The sequence below is a fragment of the Mus musculus genome, chromosome 2 (genome assembly GCF_000001635.26).
Source record: "Mus musculus strain C57BL/6J chromosome 2, GRCm38.p6 C57BL/6J".
Taxonomy (NCBI): domain Eukaryota; kingdom Metazoa; phylum Chordata; class Mammalia; order Rodentia; family Muridae; genus Mus; species Mus musculus.
The window spans coordinates 177,752,168-177,774,890 of NC_000068.7; the positions used below are offsets into that span (position 1 = coordinate 177,752,168).

At 40.5% G+C, this 22,723-nt stretch overlaps 1 protein-coding gene across 5 annotated transcripts; it reads left to right on the forward strand.

Moving 5' to 3' along the window:
• Positions 1–6,981: 6,981 nt before the first annotated feature.
• Positions 6,982–21,232, forward strand: Gm14322 (predicted gene 14322). 5 transcript variants are annotated; one of them, XM_011239954.3, is made up of 7 exons: positions 6,982–7,208; positions 10,679–10,733; positions 12,035–12,136; positions 15,572–15,608; positions 15,877–16,003; positions 16,209–16,269; positions 17,420–21,232. In XM_011239954.3, exons 5-7 carry the CDS (start codon positions 15,970–15,972, stop codon positions 18,303–18,305), a joined length of 981 nt encoding a protein of 326 aa, XP_011238256.1. In that variant the 5' UTR covers positions 6,982–7,208; positions 10,679–10,733; positions 12,035–12,136; positions 15,572–15,608; positions 15,877–15,969; the 3' UTR covers positions 18,306–21,232. The 5 variants fall into 5 exon arrangements, with proteins under 5 accessions (XP_011238256.1, XP_011238257.1, XP_011238254.1 ...); XM_011239955.3 differs by lacking the exon at positions 15,572–15,608; NM_001324422.1 differs by lacking the exon at positions 12,035–12,136 and having other exon boundaries at positions 7,121–7,208; positions 17,420–21,108.
• The last annotated feature ends 1,491 nt before the right edge of the window (positions 21,233–22,723 follow it).

A 22,723-nucleotide genomic window follows, 5' to 3' on the forward strand; every position in this document is an offset into this window, starting at 1 on the left:
CCTAAATGAGTTCTAATATTACATGGATATGTTTAGCTTTTCTGTTTTTAGGGACTGTCTCTCAGTTTTATATGTTATGTTGTTACAGAGAAGACTTCGTTTTCTTCACTATGAGTAATTTCTGTATATCCATTTGATAATGTCTGACAACAAATAGTTCTTAATGTAGGTGTGAGCATTACTTTATTTAACATTTTTGCTTAGTCATTACCCAGTTTCCCAGTGACTTCATACTGTCAGAAAGCTGGTGTTTCTATGATAAGCATGCATCAGATTGAAATGCTAATTATTGTGTACTATGACCAATGCTCAAGAAAAATACAGAAAATTAACAAGCAGGAATTTGAGGTACATGAGCCTAGATAATGACCTAATGAATCTGTTTCTTTTTTTTTTAATATAGATTTTAAATGTTAAAATGGCATTTTTGGGCTCGTGAGATGGCCCAGTGCTTAAGAGCATTAGCTGATCTTACAGACATCCTGAATTCAATTCCCAGCAACCACATGGTGGCTCCCAACCATCTGTAATGGGATCCAATGCTCTCTTTTCCTGTGTCCAAAGACCACTATCGTGTACTCATTTACATAAAATAATTAAATAAAAATTTTCAAAATGACAAAAAAAAAAAAAGAACTGAATGATCTGAGCAGTCCACTAACCCACATTCAATAGAATAAACGAGAATACTATACACAAAAGATTCAATACAAGGACCAGTTTTGAGGACAGCTGCAGAAAGAAGATAGTGGTGTTTGTAGGAAAGAAGCTATGTAGGGGCTGGAGAGATGGCTCAGCAGTTAAGAACACTGACTCTTCTTTTGAAGATCTTGAGTTCAAATCTCAACAACCACATGGTAGCTTAGAACCTTCTATAATGACATCTGACATCCTCTCCTGGTGTGTCTGAAGACAGCTACAGTGTACTTACATATAAGTAATAAATAAATCTTTTTTATTTATATTTTTTAGAAAGGAAGCTATGTATGCAGGAGGTGACACAGCTAGAGGAGTGGGAATACCTAAGACCTTAGAGTCAGGGCAATTTTATCATAATCTTAAATTGCTGAACAAGAAGCTATAAGTTTTGGTGTTTTCCCTGCAGAATTTTGGTCTTGTTTGGTCTGTTCATTCTTTCCTATCCTCTGACTTTTTTCTGGTAAGGTGTGTTTCTATTATAACACTGTATGTTGGAAACATAATGTCTCTCTTAAGGATATGGTACTGTGTGGTCAGATAAAAATAGTTTTTACTTCTGAAAAAAACTTGTAGTAGTTAAATGAGAGTGGTTCCCATAGACTCATATGTTTGAAAACTTACATTTAGTTTGTGGAGTTCTTTGGGACAGAGAGCATACATGTGGCCCTTTTGCAAGAGGTCTGTCACATGGGTACATTTTCAGGTTTTAACATCTTCTGACCATGCCCATATTGCTAGCTACCTCTTGCCTGTGGATCAAAATATGAATTCTCATCTCTGCCTGATGCTGTGTTTATGCTGCTATGATTGACTCTAACACTTTGGAACTGTAAACCCGATTTTATGCCTTCAATTATAATTTGTCCATGGTGTGTTTTATAATAACAATAGAAAAGTAAATATACACATATGTTGTGTGGAAGGTCAGAACCCAGAAAATGCCCCCTTCCAACTATAGGAACCAGGATGGAATACTGTTCAAACTTTATCTCTAGAGCAGTTATAATCTGTCCTGTGTCTTTGAAGTTAGGCATGATCCCAAGATTGACAATTATAGACTTCCCTGAAGAAGCAACCCCTTTATGAACATTCTCCTTTACTTCTAACTCAACCAATACCAAATCATGAATCAGGTCCATCTTGTATTGAAGACTCTCATTTAAGTAATGGTGGCCCAAAACACAGGATTAAATAAACACTACTCCTTATTACAGATCCAATAAGTGTTGTAAATTGTAGTTTATTTAGTGAGTAAAGGTCAGCTGCATTATAAATGAGAACCTGTCTCAAAAAAAAAAGGATGATTAAACAATCTAAACTATATTTTAAGGGCCACTTAAAGACTATTCTTTTTCCTGTTCCAAATTAATCCTAAAGAAAAAAATACAGTAATTTCTATATTGTTTAGTACGGTATTTTCTCTACTCATGTTCTATGTTAAAGGACAACTTTTCATTTTGACTTGTTTTTCCCCAATAATCTTAAGATTTACATGGTGTAAATTGTTTCCAGTGTTCGTGGTATGGTTTTAGAGCTGCCAGGTTTTTCACTAAATTACTGACTGCACAGCAATTCTAGTTTTGTAATCACCTACTATGAACCTTGGCCTTGAGTTTAAATAGAAAATTTCCTGTGTTTTTACTCAGGGCTGCTATTCTTTCCTAATTCAGAGGAGACTGCAGGATTGGCCTGGAAATAAAATAACTTTTTACTTCACATCATTTAGGTCATTGCTCCTTTGTTCTTGACAGTGAAACCATAACTATTTTTTAAAAATATGGACGTGACTATGTAGAACATTGTGTCCTCAAATTCATGGATGTGAATTTGCCTCCAAACTGCTGGAATTGATAGCACATGCTATTATGTTTGGCTATATTCATTTTTGAAAATGATTGTATGGCATTGGATCCAAACATCTTAAATAACTTTAAGGGTTATAGTACTGTCCCAATTCCCCAATGCTCTTTTTATCATGTTATTAATTTTGTTTTTCTTTTCCTGTGAGTGTGTGAGTGTGTGTGTGTGTGTGTGTGTGTGTGTGTGTGTGTGTGTGTGTGTTTGTGTTGATATGTAATAATGGCTATCCAAAATCTCAGGGATCTCCTCTGAGTTCTGAGTGCCTGGACTGAAGAAATGCATTGCATGCTACTGAAAAGGTGAGCTCAGCAATTTTGGGAAATTCCACCAGACCCCTCCCCTCCTGAAAGACAATGGTCATAGAACATGTAGGCACTCCTGTGCTCCAGAAGGGAGAAGCTAATTTAATTAAATTCTGCAGACCACAGGGGGGACCTACTGCTGACCACATGCAGACAAGGGAAACCCAGAGCACATAGACACACTCCTCAAGGTGAAGAGACAGGTCACATACCCCCACCACCTCTCCTCCTCTAAACTCCCCCTGCCCCCGCAGCCAAGAAAAGCCCTTGCTACCTCAGCCCATAAAGACCAAACTCTTTAAAGGGTACACTCTTCCACTAGTCATATTGTGTCTACTTGCTGCTGCTCTGAAAACTGTATAAAAAAATTAATGAATGGGCTGCACGAGGTCACCACCTCTCCTTCAGGTGTAGTATAATCCCAAAACATTCAAACAATAAATTCCTCTTGCTTTTTGCATTGATTTCCTGCTCTGCATTGTTCACTCAGGGGTTTCCCTGTAAGGTGATGCTTGCCAGAGTCTTACTTTATCCACAGCTTCGCAATAAGGTCTCTTGAAAAGGTTAACTCAGGAACTTTGCGAAGGTCATGAAACACTTGCCCCTCCATAAGGGAGAGGGTAATTAACATTTCTCAGACCACAGGGCAGGACAACCTGTGGGTGGGGACACATTCCACAGGATGGACCATTGCCCCCTTTCAGACAAGGGAAGTTCCTTGTCACCTCATTCCCTAAAGACCAGTTTAAAGGGTGCACTGTTCCACCAATCATATTTCGCCTAGTTGCTGATGCTCTATTCTGCCCTGGAAACCATATAAAAACTTGGTTACTACAGAATGGCATGGTTTCTGCCCCTCTCACAGGACCAGTGGATGTGGGCCTCTGAAAGTGCTAATGACTACCATGAGCTTAAGGCTTGTTTACAGAATAATGTACATATTTTACAATCCTCCTTTAAGGAATGTTCTCCCTGTTAACATTAATGAGTACATGATGATCAGAAACAGCACAAGTCCAAAAGCAAAGGTGTGGCTCATGTCTCAGCCAAATGGTAAATGCTGGGACTTTCAAGACAGCCCTTAAGACTGTGGAACAGACCCCTAAAACATCGATTAAAAATATATTATTTCTCAATAAATAATAATGTATATAAATTATGAGGGACGTCAAGAATCTAAAGGAATGAAAGCCAACTTCTCAGAAAGATACTAAGGAAGGAGATAAAGAGATTTGGAAAGTGGTGATAACAAGATCTCACCCAGCTAATGTTTTCGTTGTTGTTGATGATGATGATGCTTAGAAAGGCTGACAGTTTACTGATTTCAGGATCAGCCTGGGAAAGAGCAAATTTAGTCTCATGTGTGGTAGAAATGGTAATTTCAGGCCTGGGTCCCACCCAGCCAGTTTGAGCTTAGCCTTTATGCTTCACAGAGGCAGGCAAATATCTGCTTTTGTAAGGTTAAAAGAAAATGTATGCTTCCTGTCTCATAAGAATTAAGTTCCTGTGGATACAGGATCTATTTCTTAAGACAATCAAAAGGAAAACTGGAGTAAATGGCTGGTTTGAGAGATATAATAATAGATTCTGGTTATGGTATGCAGGAGATGAACTATTGAGTGAATTTTTTAGAATAGCAGGAGATAGCTGCTTGGTGAAGAGTCTCCAGCAGAACATAGACAGAGAGCTGTCTGGAGACCTGCAGAGCAAGCAGATCAGAAAGAAAACAGAATACAGCGAAAGGAGGATGGGAAGCTGTCTCCTGCAGAGCATAGACTGACAGCTTGGACACAGGACTTGACTACCAGTCCTTTGTTTTCATGCTCCCAGACACCCCTTCTCTCTCTACCAGTCTCCAAGCCCAGGCTTGGTCCTTGGCAACAGATGTATACTTTGATATCATTAATCTTACATCTAGATGTCAGGACTTAGAGCAAATGTATCACTTATGTAACCATCCAAGTCAATGACAGGTACCAGCTTATACTAAAGTATTTTCATAGAAGTGTAGCTACAGATGAGTGAACTCCCATTTGAGTGCTAGGAAGTGAAATGGGTTTGGGCAGTGCTCTTAACAACAACTGAATGATCCCTGTAGCCCACTAACCTACTTTCAATAAAATAAGAGAGAGTGCTATACATTATAGATTTGAGATACAAACACCAGCTTTGAGGAAAGCTGAAAGAAGATACTGACTTTGAGGAAACAAAGCTGTGTGTGCTTCAGGTGACAGAGCTAGAAGAGTGGGAATTCCTAAGACCTTGTGGCTAAGACAATTTCATCATAATCTCAAGTTGCTGAACAAGAAACTGTAAGTTTTGATGGATTCCCTGTTGAATTTTGGTCTTGTTTGTTCTGTTTATTGTTTATAATGCTCTGATTCTTTCTGGTAAGGCTTCCTTTGTGACATTGTGTGTTGAAAGCATAATAGGCTCTCTTTAGGATATGGTACAGTGATGTTAGATAAACAGGTGTTTTTACGTTTGAGGAGACAGATGGTAGTTAAATTAACATGGCTCCCATAGACTCATAGGTTAAATTAATATGGCTCCCATAGACTTCCTAGTTTGTGGAACTGTTTGGGAAGGAACACAGGTCTGCCTTTTTGGAAGAGGTGTGACACTTGGGTGCATTTTCAGGCTTTAATCTCTTCTGACCACACCCATATTGCAAGCTCCCACTTTGGTGGAGTTCAAAATGAGTTCTCACCTTTCCCTTGATTTACAGCTAAGACCTTGTAATACAAGAGGAACTTTCCAGATGCATTTATGTCCAACATAATTTATGGATAATTTATGTCCAACATAATTATGGATTATAATTTTTATAATTTATGGATGATTCTGGATGACTATGAGGTAAGAATGCCCTTCAATATCTCAGCTTTTACATTTGATCATCTTCAGAAAAGAATTTAACTTAACATTCATAGGAGTAGGCAAATCTATGTGTAAATGTGTCTAGATTCCCTGAGTAAAATCTCAATGCTCCCACACTTGAAGAAAGGCGTTGCTTTGGAAATGGCTCCTGTGCTCTCCTTACCCATCACTGGAAAAATCTTTTGAAGCTGTTCTGTCTTGTCTGCTGTGCTAGGTATTCTTGTCAGTCAAATTGAACACATCTGGAATTAGCTGAAACAGAAAGAGTTGGGTACTGTGAGGGATTTTTCTTAATTGTAGTTTTCAATCTGGGAAAAGTATTTTTAATCTGGGTCTTTTGGGGTGATAAGATCCACCTTGGATCTAGGCAACAGCTTATGGTGTCAGCCTACATATATAAAGGACATTGAAGATGGTAGCTCTATCTCTTTGCCTTAATGCCCTACCTCTTTCTAACAACTTTTTGTTGTTGTTGTTGTTGTTATTGTGTGTGTTTGTTTGTTTTTTTGTTTTATTTTTGGCAGTAGTGCATAATTTTGAAAATTAAGGTATATAATGAAGACTAGTTGAGACGTCAAGCCACATGAACTGAACCACTATTGGAAATTTTAAATGTGTAGACAGCCATTTTTGGACTGGTTGAATGGCATCCTGTGAGTCATTCTAATAAATGCATTAACTATATAATAGAGATTCATTCTATCAGTTCTGTTCATCAGGAGAATCTTTGATAGCACAGCTGTGGGTTTGTGGTTGTTGTTTCCTGCTTTGCTCTGAGGCTTGTCTCAGAAACACCAGGTGACCAGTCCTTGCAGTGTAGCTGAACCCAGCCTAAAGGCACCAAACAAATATTGCTTTCTAAAATCTTTCTTAATTGTTAATATTCTGGGCACATTTCCACATTTGGGACAGATTTAACTCCATTGTAATCTGATTTATTGACTGTGAGAGCCATCCAACTTGAATCCAGGAGGAAGAAGTGGAAATATCTTCTGAGTGCTGTGATTGGAGCTTAAGCAAGCTCCAAATTTGTAAAGCAGGGAAGCATAGAGTTACTGCCCACATGGGGGTAGAAGCAGGCAGTTGAATAGCAGGGATGTGAAGTCTTACGTTCTCCCAGGGGCTTGATGGGAGGACAGACAGGTAAGCAATTGGATGAGAGGCACTTGTGCTAATGAACTTCAAATCTGCAGATCTGGAAAAGGTTTGGCCAAAGCTGGAACCTCTATGCCATGTCTCTTTAACATACTCTAACCCTAAGGGTGGTGCTCATGTCACTCAAGACTCAATAGCCAATCAGAACCTCCACATGGACCTGCCAGTCAGAAGAGGAGGCGGCTCTTCCAGGTCAAGCTTGCAAGCTCCTTTTGTAACTCAGCAGTCACGGGAGTTTCTGTGTGATGTGTTCTGCATGACTCTACTGGGAGTTGTGAGAGGAGGTTAGTCAAGCTCAGAACTCCAAACATGGTAAGTGCCAGGTCATCTCCTGAGGTGCCGTCAGTGTGGGGAAAAGAGGGGAGTGGGAGAGAACTCGCTTCTGGCCAGAGTTCCATTGCCCTGGGCAGGCAAGAGCGGGAGGACTGCAGGATGCTCTCCACATGGCCCCGGTTGGCTGTCTGGCCATGTGAAGGCACGGACCCAACTCGGTGGGTGGTGGACAAGGGCAGCTCTAGGCACCAGGTTCCCAGTCTCCAGCATCCCACGCTGGATACCCTGGAAGAGCTTAGGACAGAATGGGGTCCCCGGGGTGGCACTGGCTTCGGGGCCAAAGGGAGGAGAAGTTGGGGGATAGGGGCCACTGAATGGTTCCCACGCGAGCGAGCATCCTTGGTCAGGTCCGGGGCTGGAGCACAGGATGGCGTTCTGGCGGGAGGTTTTCTTTTTAATTTTTTTTACTGTGTGAATTTGATTGCAGTTTGGCTGCAGGGCTTCCCAAGTAGGAAGCAGAGATGGCTGCACTGGACATTGCCTGTATAATTTAATAATGTTCTTTAATTGCAAAGAAAGGCTCTGTGCCTTTAAAAAGGAAAATAAGTGGAGTCTGGAAAATTCTAGTGAATGCAAATTTCCCAGACTAGAGCTCTGTCTGCAACTGTGGCGGAATTGCTGAGCCAGGAAAGCTTCAGCTGCCTGAATCATTTGCTCTGTGATCTTACAGTGGAGGAGCTGCTGTTGTCTGAGTCCCAGCTGTTTTTTCCAGGCTAATGAGGGACTCTGTCCATGCCTCTCTATCAGGAACCCTAGTGGAAGGTAGCTTGGGGTTCTTTATGGGAGTCTCTTCAGAGCCATCTGTTGCAAACTGTGAAGAAGGCCAAAAGCCATGTCATGGTGATTGTAATTGTCTCCTTTGCCAGGCCAGGAGGAGCAAGTTTACTGAGTTATCTGAGTCAGATCTGCTGGTTCCAAGGACTGTGGTTCTGTTGGTCCATGTGGTGATCATAGCAGAGGCCCTTGTCCTTTGCCCCTTCCTGAGTGTGGATTAATGGGGATGTGGGAAGCTCAGTAGCCCTAGTAGCTTGTGGACTTGGGTACCAAAGGTTTTCCACGGAGATCTCTTGCCAGCCTTGGTGCGAGGGTTCCAGCAAATACAAAGGAATGCAGGCAGGGAGGGGAAGTTGCAAACCCGCTTCTGCAGTGCCAGTCAACTCCACCTCCCCCTCTGCTGGGCCATGCAGTAATTCTGTGCCACCCTGCACTGAGTAGGGTCCCCAAGTGCACTGGGGGCTTGGTCAGTAATGTTTTGTTTAGATACTTGAGTTCCCTTGTGCAGGGTTGTTTTATTAGACTTCTCCTGAATTTGTCCCAGTGTATTCTAGCTTCTGCAAACTTCATAGAGGTCTCCATTTCTTTCCACTTATCCTGTAAGTAGGATACAAGATGCTACTCTACTTTTTTTTTTGAGACAGGGTTTCTCTGTGTTGCCCTGGCTGTCCTGGAACTCACTCTGTCGACCAGGCTGGCCTCGATCTCAGAAATCCGCCTGCCTCTGCCTCCCAAGTGCTGGGGTTAAAGGCGTGCGCCACCACGCCCGGCTGATGCTACTCTTAAAAATTTTACTTGGCATAAGACATAGCTTGTGTAAGCTCTCCCCACTGCAGCTGTTGTAAATTCTACCTTCTACTTTTGCTATTTTTCTCATCTCCTGCGACCTCCAACTCAGGAACCCATCTCTGAGAAATGGCTTGTTATTTCAGGGCTCTGAGGCACTTAATAAGTGATTCTGGGGGTCTTTGCTGTGTAAATATCCTAGCAGTCTTAAGTAGGACTTGTAATCTCCAGTCCATATTAAAATTGTTCAAAATAACCAGGGGACTGAACAGGAAAGAAACTTATGGGTGAGAGCATGTGTGGAATCCAAAACCTGTTTTTGCCTGCCTGGTCTTTGAGCATTAGCCACAGCTGAATCCATGCTGTCATTAAGAAATTTTTCCTAATTAATATTTTAGTTGTATATAGAGAGATTTTTTCAAGGATGAGATGTTAGTTCGGGGAGAGCTGTCTCTTCTTCCCCATATAGAGATGTTTCTAAGACAAGCTATTTTGACTCAGGTAGCCTTGATCCTGGTCTGCTGCTCCCCAGGACAATAGCCTTGATATAAATATATAATATTTATATAAATATAAAATATATATCCTCTTGATATAAATTCCTAAATTCTTGAGTTAAAGAATGTAGCAAAAAAGTGTTTTATAATTGCTCATTTGAGTCATATAATGAACCCTCCATTTCTTCCACCTTTAGATAAGAACGGGAGCAATGGTTTACTGTTATCTCTGTCATGTGAAACAGGGCGGGAGATAGCTTGATCATAGATAAAACCATGAGAGAATCTGCTCCAGGTGTCACCATTCTAGAGAAGGATAAGAGTCAGGCAGGGTTAATAATTTTGTAATTTAACAGCATGTATTAAATAATGCATGTGATTAAATAAAACTAGATTGGTGGGTGCTTAGTTTGTGCAGGTTAGCTTGAGCCAGTGATAATGAATTTCTTTTTTAGGATCTGTACTATATAGATAGAATGTATCAGAAATGGAAAACACATGCCATTAGCTGTAGCTGTGTGTGTCACATTATAGATCTCAGTAGTTAACAAAGCACATAGGAACAAGGTCAAACACTATCTTATTAATGCCATTCCTTCTACCAAGAAAGGCCTGATCTTTTTCAAATCAGTACAGTGATATATTTTTCCCAATATAGGTGTGGGTTTGTTGTTGTTATGTTTGTTTTACCAACCCACTGAGGACAATGTGCTGATTAACAAGAGTGCTCCACAGTGTCTGACATGTGTCCTGCTTTGCTCTGAGCCTTGTGTCATAGCCATTAGGTGGAAAGTACTTGCAATTTACCTGAACCCAGCCTGAAGCCACAAAACAAAGTTTGTGTCCAAAAATCCCTCTTCAGTTGCTAATATTCTGGCACTGACCACCTGTGGACAGTTTGGTAACTCCAGTGTCAGCTGATTAATGGGGTATGCAAGCTATCCAGCTTGATTCCAGGAGGAAGAAGGGAAATTGCCTCCTGAGTCCTGTCATTGGAGCTCAGGCAAGCTCCAAAGCAGTGAACCCAGGGTCACTGACCAGAAAGGTGGAGAGGCAGGCAGGTAAGCAGCAGGGATCAGGAGTCTTAGCCCCTCCCAAGGGCTTGGCGGGAGAACAGACAGGTAGGCCATTGGAGGAGACACATTGGTGCTACTGAACTGGAAATCTGCAGATATGGAAAAGGATTGGCCCAGGCTGGAAACACTATATTGTGTCCCTTCAGCAAACTCTAACCCTAAGGGTGTTGCTCATGTCACTCAAGATTCAATAGCCAATCAGAACCTCCACATGGTTCGTGCCAGTTAGAAGAGGCAGTGACTTCCGGGTACCAAGCCTGCAAGTTTCTCTGTGTAACTCAGCTGATCTCAGTGTTTCTGTGTGATCTGTTCTTAGTGTCTTCGCTGGATACTGTGAATTTAGCTCAAGCAAGCTCAGAACTTCACACATGGTAAGTGCAGTGTCATGTCCCACAAAGAGGAGGAGCTAGCATCTTAGCAAAGGATGCCTGTGTAATAGGTCTTCCCAGAGCCAGGATGGTAAGCATCAGCCAGACAGATGGGGCCACCTGTGAGGTCTTTTGTGGACCTAGTCTCTCCTTTTGGACCAGCCTGTGGCCTCTGAGTAACTTTATTATAAGACTGTACTGCAAAAAACCTTTGTGGCAGGGGCTTGTGTGTGGAAATACACTTGGCAGGATGAGAACCAGAGGAACAGCTTACTGTGTACACTGTCAGGTAAAACAGTGCTGACAAGAGCTAGGTCACAGACCAGAGGAAAGGTGAGTATGCTGCAGGGGTCACTCTTATGGAGAAGGGCCTGATTAGGGCAGTGAGAATGATTTTGTTATTTCACTGATTGTATTAATTATGCATGGATGTATATAAAACTAGATTCGTGGGTCTTTCATTTGGGCAGGCTAGCTTGAACCAGTGGGTAATGAATTCCCATTTTAGGATCTGTGTTATGAGATATGTGCAATCCTTGGGTGACATATTTAAGTGAGCCCACAAATATTAAACAGGTGACATTATCTGTAGCTATGTGTGTCACATTGTAGACACCAGTAGTTAACAAAGCACTTAGGGGCAAGGTCAAACACTATCTTATTAATGCCATTCCTTCTACCAAGAAGGGCCTGATCTTTTTCAAATCAGTACAGTGATATATTTTACTTATATAGGTGTGGGTTTGTTGTTATGTTTGTTTTACCAACCCAGTGAGGACAATTGTTCTGATTAATGCACTGAGTGCTCCTCAGTGACATGTGTCCTGCTTTGCTCTGAGCCTTGTCTCATAGCCATTAGGTAGAAAGTACTTGCAATTTACCTGAACCCAGCCTGAAGCCACAAAACAAAATCTTGTGTCCTAAAATCCCTCTTTAGTTGCTAATATTCTGGCACTGACCACCTGTGGACAGTTTGGTAACTCCAGTGTCAGCTGATTGATGAAGTATGCAAGCTATCCAGCTTGATTCCAGGAGGAAGAAGGGGAAATGCCTCCTGAGTGCTGGATTTGGGGCTCAGGTAAGCTCCAAACTTTCAAAGCAGTGAACCCAGGGTCACTGACCAGAAAGGTGGAGGGGCAGGCAGGTGAGCAGCAGGGATCAGGAATCTTAGCCCCTCCCAAGGACTTGGCAGAGGATCAGACAGGTAGGCTATTGGCGAGACACACTAGTGCTACTGAACTGGAAATCTGCAGATATGGAAAAGGATTGGCCCAGGCTCGAACCATTGTGCTGTGTCCCTACAGACACTCTGACCCTAAGCATGGTCCTCATGTCACTCAAGACTCAATGGCCAATCAAAACCTCCACATGGAGTTGCCAGGCAGAAGAGGAGGTGACTCTTCCAGGTACTAAGCCTGCAAGTTTCTCTGTGTAACTCAGCTGCTCTCAGATTTTCTGTGGAATCGGTTCTTATTATTTTTACTGAGTGCTGTGAGGTTAGCTCAGGCAAGCTTAGAACTTCAGACATGGTAAGTGCAACTTCATCTCCAACAAAGTGGGGTGAGCAAGCATCTTAGCAAAGGATGCCTGTGTAATAGGTCTTCCCAGAGCCAGGATGGTAAGCATCAGCCAGACAGATGGGGCCACCTGTGAGGTCCCTTGTGGACTTAGTCTCTCCTTTTGGACCAGGCTGTGGCCTCTGAGTAACTTTATTATAAGCCTGCATCTGGACAAAACCTTTGTGGCAGGGGCTTGTGTGTGGAGAAATATACTTGGCAGGATGAGAACCAGAGGAACAGCTTACTGTGTACACTGTCAGGTAAAACAGTGCAGACAAGAGCTAGGTCACAGACCAAAGGAAAGGGGAGTATGCTGCAGGGGTCACTGTTATGGAGAAGGACCTGATTAGGGCAGTGAGAATAATTTGATAACTTCACAGATTGTATTAATTTATGGATATAGTTTAGTAAAATCTGATTGGTGGGTGTTCAATTTGGGCAGGTTAGCTAGAACCAGTTAGTAATGAATTCCCATTTCAGGATCTGTATTAGATAAACATGTGCAATCCTTGGGTGACATATTTAAGTGAGCTCAAAAATGTAAAACACATGCCATTACTTGTAACTGTGTGTGTCACATTATAGGTCTCAGTAGTTAAGAAAGCACATAGGGGCAAGGTCAAATGCTATCTTATTAATGCCATTTCTTCTACCAGGAAGGGCCTAATCTTTTTCAAATCTGTACAGGAATATATTTTTTCAATTATATTGATCTTTTTAAATATTAAATTTTGGTATTACTTTTCTGAATTTCATTTTCATTATGCATAGGTGATTTGACGTCTTACGTGTTTCTATTCTCCAATATTTCCCCCAAATTAAGAATTTCATTCCTATTTTTAAAGAGATTTCACATCTGTCTGTTTAGAGAAACATCTCCTGTAGCTCCTACTTTCTTTCTGTCATGTAGTTAAAACTTGCTTTGAACTCCTCTTCCAGGCTCTGCTGCCCAGGGCTTGGAAAACAGTCCTACAACTGCTTTCAGGCTGGGTTCTGACTGATCAGTGAGACAAAAGACACCAGGGAATGAGTGTTGTCTAACCTCCCTGGGTTACAGGGTTACAAATTAGGGGATTACAAATAAAGAGGAACAGGTATAAGGTTGAGGTCACTGACCAACTTTGAAGCTGGTCTACTTGCAGCACAGAAAAGGAGGAGGAATGAGGTAGGTGAGGCCTTTCTGCTTTGGCAGTGGTTGACATTCACCATGAGGAGTCAAGTAATCAATTTTACACAATCAGTAAAATTCCATACTGGTCATCTTGTGGCATTTCCCAAATTAGAGCAATGACAATTGAGATCACAGTCCCTGCCTGTTACAGCATATTGCTGGCATACCTCACCATCTAACCCAGGAGTAGGATAGCCAATCTCCCAGCTGCCATTTCTTATGCAATCCAATCATTTGGGAACTGGCCTTTTCATCTATCATTAATCTTCCTGACCTGGCTCTTGTTTCCCCCCTCCTTGCTCTCTTCACAAGGTCCAAGGTCATGTCTACTCTAAATTTTACTAGGTACAAATGGGTCTGGCTATGTTCTCACTTTGTGTATAATATACCTAGGTGCAATATACCTAGGAGCAGTGATGGTCTTTTTTTTTTAATTTCTTCTTTTTTTCCCCTTTTCTCGCCCATTAACTACATCTAGGTTTAAAATTCATAGCCACTTTCACTTTTCAATTTTTGTTAATGTATGAATTTGATTGCAGGTTGGCTGCAGGAATTCCCCATAAGAAGTAGAGATGGCTATAGTTGGTATTGCATGCATAAATGAATATATAAAGAAAGGACCTTGGGCCTTTAAAATGGAAATTACTTGGTGTGCAGGTCTAGAACATTCTTTTAAATGTAAATTTTCCAGACTACAGCAATGTCTGCATGTAGGGTCAAACAGCAGAGCTTAGAAGGTTTTAGCTGTCTAAATCCTTTGCTCTGAGATCCCACAGTAAAGGAGCTGCTGTTGCCCTGAGGCTCAGCTGGGTTTTCCATGCTAATGAGGGACTCTGGGCAGGCCTAACAATCAGGAACACTAGGGGAAGGTAGCATGCAGGTTCTTTACAGGATTCTCCTCAGATGCATGTGTTACAAGCTGCCAGGAAGACCACAAGCCATCCCCTGGTTATTATAGTAATGTCCATTGACAGTACAGGAGGAGCAAGTCTGCAGAGCTATTTGCGTCTGATCTGCTGGTTCTAAATGGACTGTAGATCAGAGTTTGGTTCTGTTGTTCCTTGTGGTGATCATAGCAGATGCCCTTGTCCTTTGACTCTTCCTGAGTGTGGATTTACAGGGGTGCTGGTGGCTCAGTAGCCCTGGGAGTGGGAAGGTATGGAACTTAAATGTCACTATGCAGTGTGTATATACAGGCATTGCCTTTGGTGTGCCATAGGACAGACAACATTGGAAAAGTAATGGTTTGATTTCTACAATTCCTGACCCTTCTGTATTCAGTTTTGTGTGACTAGTTTTATAAATAGTTTAGAAGTTAGTAGTAAAGAGCTGATCACGATCATCCTTCAGAAATATTTGCTTAGATTCCTTTTACCTTTCTGTTACCTATTGTCAAAATGGCATGATTCACAGAACTTCAATTCTTGCTACAAAAGGAGCTTCTGACATGCAGAAGTTTGTCAGGTGTTGATGGTGCTGGGTGGGTGGATAGGACAGATTGGAACATAATGCATATGGAAGGAAGCAAACATTAAGTTGCCATTCAGCATTGTTTTGTATATGGACTCCTGTGGGCCTGGTTTAGCCTGAAAGTACAAAGGGTCATGAACAGCTATAGAACAATAGCTCAACTTTCTGATCATCTACAATGACAGAGAGAACTCTGGAGCATGGGGCCTCTCTGTTTGGAAGACAGATCAGTAGTAACTGTAGAGTCAGATTTATAACAGTGACTTTGAGTTATTTTTATTGGAGTCAGGAAATATGATTTTATTTTATTTCTATACACATACTAGCACAGGTAACATTAGTCAAGTTCACATTGTTCCTGGTGTAGTTGCCTTAGTTATTGAAGAAAAGTTGAAAATTGGTCACATGGAAATGGGCAGAGGAAGCTTTCCCTGATATTGTGTGGCAGTTCTGTGGGCTACTATGAGAATCCTGTCTAGGAAAACAGATAGTGGACTTGTTCTTTAGACAGACTACTTGGTCTTCGGGAGAATTGGCTATGGTTGAGAAGGGGGTGTCTGTCCATACTTGGGGGCTAAGAAGGGAAGGGGACATGTGGCACGAAGAAAAAGGGAGATGGAAATGGTCTTCTCTATCTACAGGTGACATGGATAGGTGAGAGGAAACTGCAGTTTGAAGGTAATTCTTGCATATTTGATCTCAGGGGACAAAAAAGGGGAAGGTCTACCAGCATTCTACGTGGTTCCATACACAACATCTTAATACTAAGGCATCAGGTTCCCAGAGATCATTTATTTACTTAAGTTTTGTTGTCCAACTGTGAAAGACTGGATAAAAATACTACGTGGGTGGGCAGGGTAGTCAGCAAATATTCATTTTGAAGTACACCTTTACACTGTTGTCTGTATCATTTTTTTTTAATGTACGCACATTTGGGATCTTGTAGGATTTAGTCACCTATGATGACGTGCATGTGAACTTCACTCAGGAAGAGTGGGCTTTGCTGCATCCTTCTCAGAAGAGTCTCTACAAAGGTGTGATGCTAGAGACCTATAGGAATCTCACAGCTATAGGTAATATTGTGATTTTTTATTTACTTTATAACATGTATGCACAACTGTTTCTTTGTTATTGTTATTTGTTTTGGTAATTTCAATTGAGAGTGAGGAAGAATATGGTGAATCATTCACTCATGGTTTTAAAGTTCAATGGTATTAGTAACTTAAATATTGTTTAATTGCCAATAATGTAACATACTTTCTCTGGTACTGGGTTTAGGTTACATTTGGGAAGAACATACAATTGAAGACCATTTCCAAACTTCTAGAAGTCATGGAAGGTAATTTTCCTCTGTAAACTGATGAGAAAATGCCTATGAAGAAAGTTTAACGTGTGCTACAAGTAGTAAAGAAAACCAATAGGGTACAATAAGCACTGATTTCAGTTATGGATGTTTACTGAATTTCATAAAATCATATATGTCTATGGCATGTATGTAATTATTGTTTGCAAGACATTCCATTACTTCAAAGACAGAGAAATATGGCTTAACAGATATGTTACTGTTTAAATCAAGCCTAGTAGAGCCATGCTGTACAAGGGCGAGTGTCTTCAGTCTCATATCGCTTAGCTATTGCAAAAGGAACACACAGTGATTAGGTGACAAGTATATGTCTAAAATCTAGTAATAAGCAAATAATCCATAGTATATCTGAGCTTGATGATATATTTGTAATAACATTGCTAAATTTAGTGAGATGAACAGTTCATAAGATTCAAGAATGGTTTTGTGGAAAACCCTTAATCTCTGTACCACATCTCTGTGTTGAAAAAAAAGTCAGCTGTGAATGTAATGTGGAATGTTCACTTGTTATTCTCTTTTGATGTGGATGTCAAAGGTTAGGAAGGATAGAAGCCTTGTGAGCATTGGGGTATTGAAAGAAGCCACATACCTTTCACTTTTCCAGAACAATTAGAGGATATGCAGTATAAAATACCTTGAGCGACATTCTAAATGTGCTATAAGTTTATAAATAATTTTTTTCCGAACATTACTGCGGACATTTACCAACTCAAACTGCTGAAAATAGTAATGAGAATTAAGGCAGTAGAAATGTTTTTTCTTTTGCATTTGTTCATATTCCAAATGTAGTATTACTCTCATGATAACAAAATTTGTGAATGCAATCATTGTGCAAACACTGTGATTTCTTCCTGTTTTTTTCAAATATGTGAGTAATCTTTTATAGAAAAAGTATGTTATAAAGGTGAGCCAGATAATCAGTACTGTTCCCATTTCATGTATCCTCGAAGATGTAAAACAATCCATAATTTAGTAGAACTCCTTTGAATGTAAACAAATAATATTATGTTAACATTAGATTGCTCTGTTCAATGAAACCAAAATTTAAAACAATTCATATAGATAAAAAGACTCATCAGTATAATCAATGTAAGAAAAATTTCACATGTGCAAATTTTATTTGCAGGCATGAAAGAAGTTGTTCTGCAGAGCAACCCCCTGAGTTTATTCAATGTGGTAAAGCCTTTGCATATGAGAGTGGTAGACAAAGGCATCAAATAAAACATACTGGAGGGAAACACCATGACTGTAACCAATGTGGTAAGGACTTTAGAACAAGGAATGTCCCCCAAATACATAAGCGAACACATACAGGAGAGAAACCCTATGACTGTAACCAATATGGTAAAGCCTTTGCAAGAATCAGTCATCTTCGAGTACATAAGCGAACACATACAGGAGAGAAACCCTATGAATGTAACCAATGTGGTAAAGCCTTTGCAAGCAGTAGTGACCTCCAAAAACATAAACGAACACATACAGGAGAGAAACCCTATGAATGTAACCAATGTGGTAAAGCCTTTGCACAAAGCAGTCATCTCCGAATACATAAGCGAACACATGCAGGAGATAAACGGTATGAATGTAACCAATGTGGTAAAGCCTTTACACAGAGCAATAATCTCCAAATACATAAGGGAACACATGCAGGAGAAAAACGGTATGAATGTAACCAATGTGGTAAAGCCTTTGCAAGCAGTAGTGACCTCCAAAAACATAAACGAACACATACAGGAGAGAAACCCTATGAATGTAACCAATGTGGAAAAGCCTTTGCAAAAAGTTGTGACCTCCAAAAACATAAGCGAACACATACAGGAGAGAAACCCTATGAATGTAAACAATGTGGTAAAGCCTTTGCAGTAAGCTATACTCTCCAAATCCATAATCGAACACATACAGGAGAGAAACCATATGAATGTAAACAATGTGGTAAAGCCTTTGCACAAAGCAGTAATCTCCGAATACATAAGCAAACACATACAGGAGAGAGACTCTATGAATGTAACTAGCTTTGCAGGAAGCAGGGGTCTCCAATGCCATAAAAGATCACATACAGGAGAGACACCATATGAATGTAACCAAGGTGGTAAACCCTTTGAAGGAAGCAGTGGTCTTGAATATCATAATCGAAAACACACACAGCTGAAAAACCCTATGAATGTAACCAACGTGATAAAGCGTTTGCAGGAAGGAGTGACATTTAAAGAGAAAAGACCATACAGGAGAGAAACTCTATCAAGGTATCTGATGTTATAAAGCCTTTGCAGCAAGGATTGATCTCCAAGTACATAAATGAACACATACCAGAGAGGAACCTTTTAAATGTAACCAATGTGGTAAAGCTTTTTCGAAAAACAATAGACTTTACAAACATAAAAGCACATATAGTTGAGAGAAATGTTTTGATTTTAAAGAATGTGGTTAAACTTTTTCAAAAAGCAGTCATCAACAAAATCGTGAAAGAACACGTATATATAGGAGAGAGATTTTTGAATGTTAGCAATGGTGCTTTTACACCTTTTTCACAAAGCATTGGCCTCCAAATATATAAAGAAACACATACAGGAGAGAAACCCTATGAATATCAGCAATGTTTTAAAGCACTTCTACATCACACTCATCTTCAAATCTGTAAAGACAATGAGGTGGAGAGAAATCCTCTGAATAACACTAATTAGGGAAAGCAATTGTACATAAGAGTCATCTCCCAACACAAAAGTATACACACTAGATAGAAACCCTATGAATATAGGCAATGTGGTAAACATTTTATAAGTCACAGTAGTCTCTAAGAAAATAAAAGGAGACACAGTTGAGAAAAACCCTATGAAATGAACATATGAACAAAGCCTTGTGCATTAAAATCTTCAAATACATAAAAGAAGACATAGAGGTGAGAAACCCTATGTCTACAAGCCATGCGGTATTGCTTTCACTTGTCAGTCATATTCAAAGACACAAAAGAAAACAAAATGTAGAAAAAAGGCTGAGTGTATTTAATATAGTGAAACTTTTTGAATATTTCTAGAGTCTTCACAATGAAACAATCCATACTGCAAAGAAATTTAGGAATATAATATGGTAAAACCTTATCAGATTTCCCAAATCTTCATCATTATGAATGAGAAACCCATGAATGCATTCAATATGGGGAAGCCTTTAAATATTTCAAATTCTTCATTATCATGAAAATAATCATACAAAGGAGATCAAGGGGATACAAGGCATGTTTCTTATGGTCTTGCTTGAGTTACAGTCCTGACATCCTTTGGTGATAAATATCAATGTGGAAAGTGTGAGCTGGATTAAACCCTTTCCTCCCCAACTGCTTCTTGGTCATGATGTTTATGCAGGAATAGAAACCCTGACTAAGACAAATTGGTATCAGAAGTGGGGTATTTTTGTGACAAACTGACCATGTTTTGGGAGGACGGTGGAAGGACTTTGGAACTTTGGGCTAGAAGATCCATTCTTTGTTAAGAACTCTGTGGGATGTTGTGTAGGAGCTTGGAAGATAATGTTGAGAGCCGTGCAGAAGATGGAGGCCTGGCTTGTGAAATTTCAGAAGGAAAATTAAAGCCTCTTTTCAGGGCCATTGTTACTTTGTGAAGATTCTGTGGTTCTAGTTAGCTGGGGCTGAAGAATCAGCTGTGATTAACAAGATACCAGAACTAGTAGAGTGAAAACTTTGCATTACTGGGACTATTGATGATGGTTAGCTTGAGCTAAGAAATTAGCAGTGATTAAGAAGAAACCAGCATCATTGAAGTGGCATCATCTGTGAAGTGTTTTCTGAGAGCACAGAGGAAGTGTTCTAGAGATAATCAAGGTGGTACCTTGTGCTGTGGCTGGACTTGGTAGTTTGTAAGACTTTCCCACGTGGTGCTGGTTTTGAAGTCATGAAGGGATAATGCAGAGCAGCTAAGGCCCAGCACTTTGAGAGGCCATGGAAGGCCACTGGTGAAGGTGCAGACTCAGGTGAAATTGATGGCCCAGTACTGAAGAGATCATGCAGTGTTTTGGAGTTGACAGGTCCATGAATGACCACGAAGAACAGCAGCAGCAGTAAAGTACAGGCATCTGGAGCCTAGAGGACAAGCTGTGTGCTACAAAGGACAGGGTTGGAGAAGTGACCCAAGCCCTTGGAGTTGTCCAAAAGATCGTGTGAGTTGGATCTGAGACTTTGGACAGTTGGAGTTTAATTTTTACTTTTGATTGTGACTGTGCCCTGATATTTTTCCCTCTTGAAGGATGAAAGTATTTTAGTGGATTCCATACTTAAGAGACTTAATTGTAAAAGGCTTTGGATTTTAAAAGATATTGGATATTTTAAAAGGATTGAACTTTTAATATGTAAAGTCTGTGGGGCTTTCAAAGTTGTATATATCTTGGGGATGAATAAGAGACTAAGGGTTGAGGATTACTAGTGATGTGTTTGTGTGTCAGGTTGACAAGGTGTCAATTGTACTGGCTAGTTTTGTGTCAACTTGACACAAGCTGAAGTTATCACAGAGAAAGGAGCTTCAGTTGTGAAATGTCTCCATGAGATCCAGCTTTAAGACATTTTCTCAATTTGTGATCAAGGGGAAAGGCCCCTTGTGGGTGGGACCATCTCTCTGCACTGGTAGTCTTGGGTTCTACAAGAGAGCAGTCTGAGCAAGCCAGGGGAAGCAAGCCAGTAAAGAAACATCCCTCCGTGGCCTCTGCATCAGTTCCTGCTTCTTGACCTGCTTGAGATCCAGTCCCGACTTCCTTGGTGATGAACAGCAAGCAGTATGAAAGTGTAAGCCGAATAAACCCTTTCCTCCCCAACTTGCTTCTTGGTCATGATGTTTGTGCAGGAATAGAAACCATGAATAAGACAAGGTGTATAAGGTATGGATTGTAAAAAAAGATTAGACAATAAAGAAATAAACTTATTTTTTTTTAAAAGGAGGGTCAGACAGAAACATTCCTTCCAAATTATAGCTTCATTTTCACACCAATCAGGATTTAGGGATAGGGGCTTATGTAGTTTACAGTGTCAACTGTTATATAATATGGGTGTTATAGTTTAACCAATCATATGGATTTGTTCTTTGGTGGTAAAGTACAGGTCTTATGTTTTGAGGGGCACAATGAAAAGCAGAAAGCATTGTTAGAGACAGTCATTATGTTTTAAGAAGAAAATATGAGTAAAGTGAGGTTGGATCTCCACAATACCTAATCCTTGGAAACGAACTTAGTTTCACCATATGATTAAATTCAGAATAATAACAAAAAGGCAATACTTAGGGCCTGGTGTTTGGATTTGATTTGTTTTTCTGCTAATTCCCAATTGTGTATTGATTCTTATGCTACTCCTGTTAAATTCTTCCCCAATTGCATGCTAATCCTGTATTGGGACACTGAGATTCCCTGCCCCAAGCTGATTGTAAATGGGTAACAAAAGTGCCAGCAGCCAATGACTAGGCAGGCGACAAAGGCAGGACTTTTGGATTCATGGCAAGGGAAACAAAGAGGATCTCCATGCCAGTAAAGGAATTGGATGCCAGCTTGAGAGCTGGAAAAGACACAATACCAGCCACATAAAAGCTGGGAAAGAGTGACCCCAGTGTTCCCTCCTCTGATTGGTTCTGGAGAAGCAAAGATGGGCTCTAGATTTAGGAAATTAGGTGTATCACAGGGGAACCAATAGCAATGTGGATGTTTGGGAGTGTCCCAGCCAATAAGCTGACTTGGCATATTACATAATGCTGTTTGTCTTTCATTTCAGACTCCAAAGCACTTGTATCCTGAGCTAAGAACTTACACAGGTGGCATCTTATAGTAGAGCAGAGTAACCAACTGAGTCTACAGAAGGCATCACACCTATAGGCTGGAATGCACTATTAAAAATTAATTGGGGATTCTCAAATGAAAAACAAATGCTAAGATGTGAAATTAAGGGATGAGGAAAATTGGATTCTTAGTGGATTCGCTGGTTTTGCTGAGCCATCTGAGTCCTCACTAAGCTGTGCAGGTTCACAACTAAAACAAAAGTTGAGCTGAATTGGTATGCATAATTCTTGGATTTGTGAAATGAGCTGGGACTCAGAAAAATGTCCCAAGCTGATCCAGACATCCTTGTTGGTCTGGATTTACCATGAGCCCTTCTCAAAGATTTCTGTCTGCCTCAGGTAGTTTGAGCTTGGAGGTGCAGTACAAAGAGACAGGCTGCTCAGAAAGCAGCGACAGAGGTAGATGGTAGAGGCTGCCCAGAGCTATAATCAGAAAAAAGAATAGAGAGAAATCAATGAGATTTGTTTTAATTTCTTTTAAGGAAAAATGAGCAGGTGGTGATTGTGTAAGAGTGTTTGAGGCAATCTCTGTGAAGGGCCCTAATGTCTGCAGAGGATTCTCCACATGGCTGGCACCCTAGCACACCCAGGTCCTTGAGATCACTGGG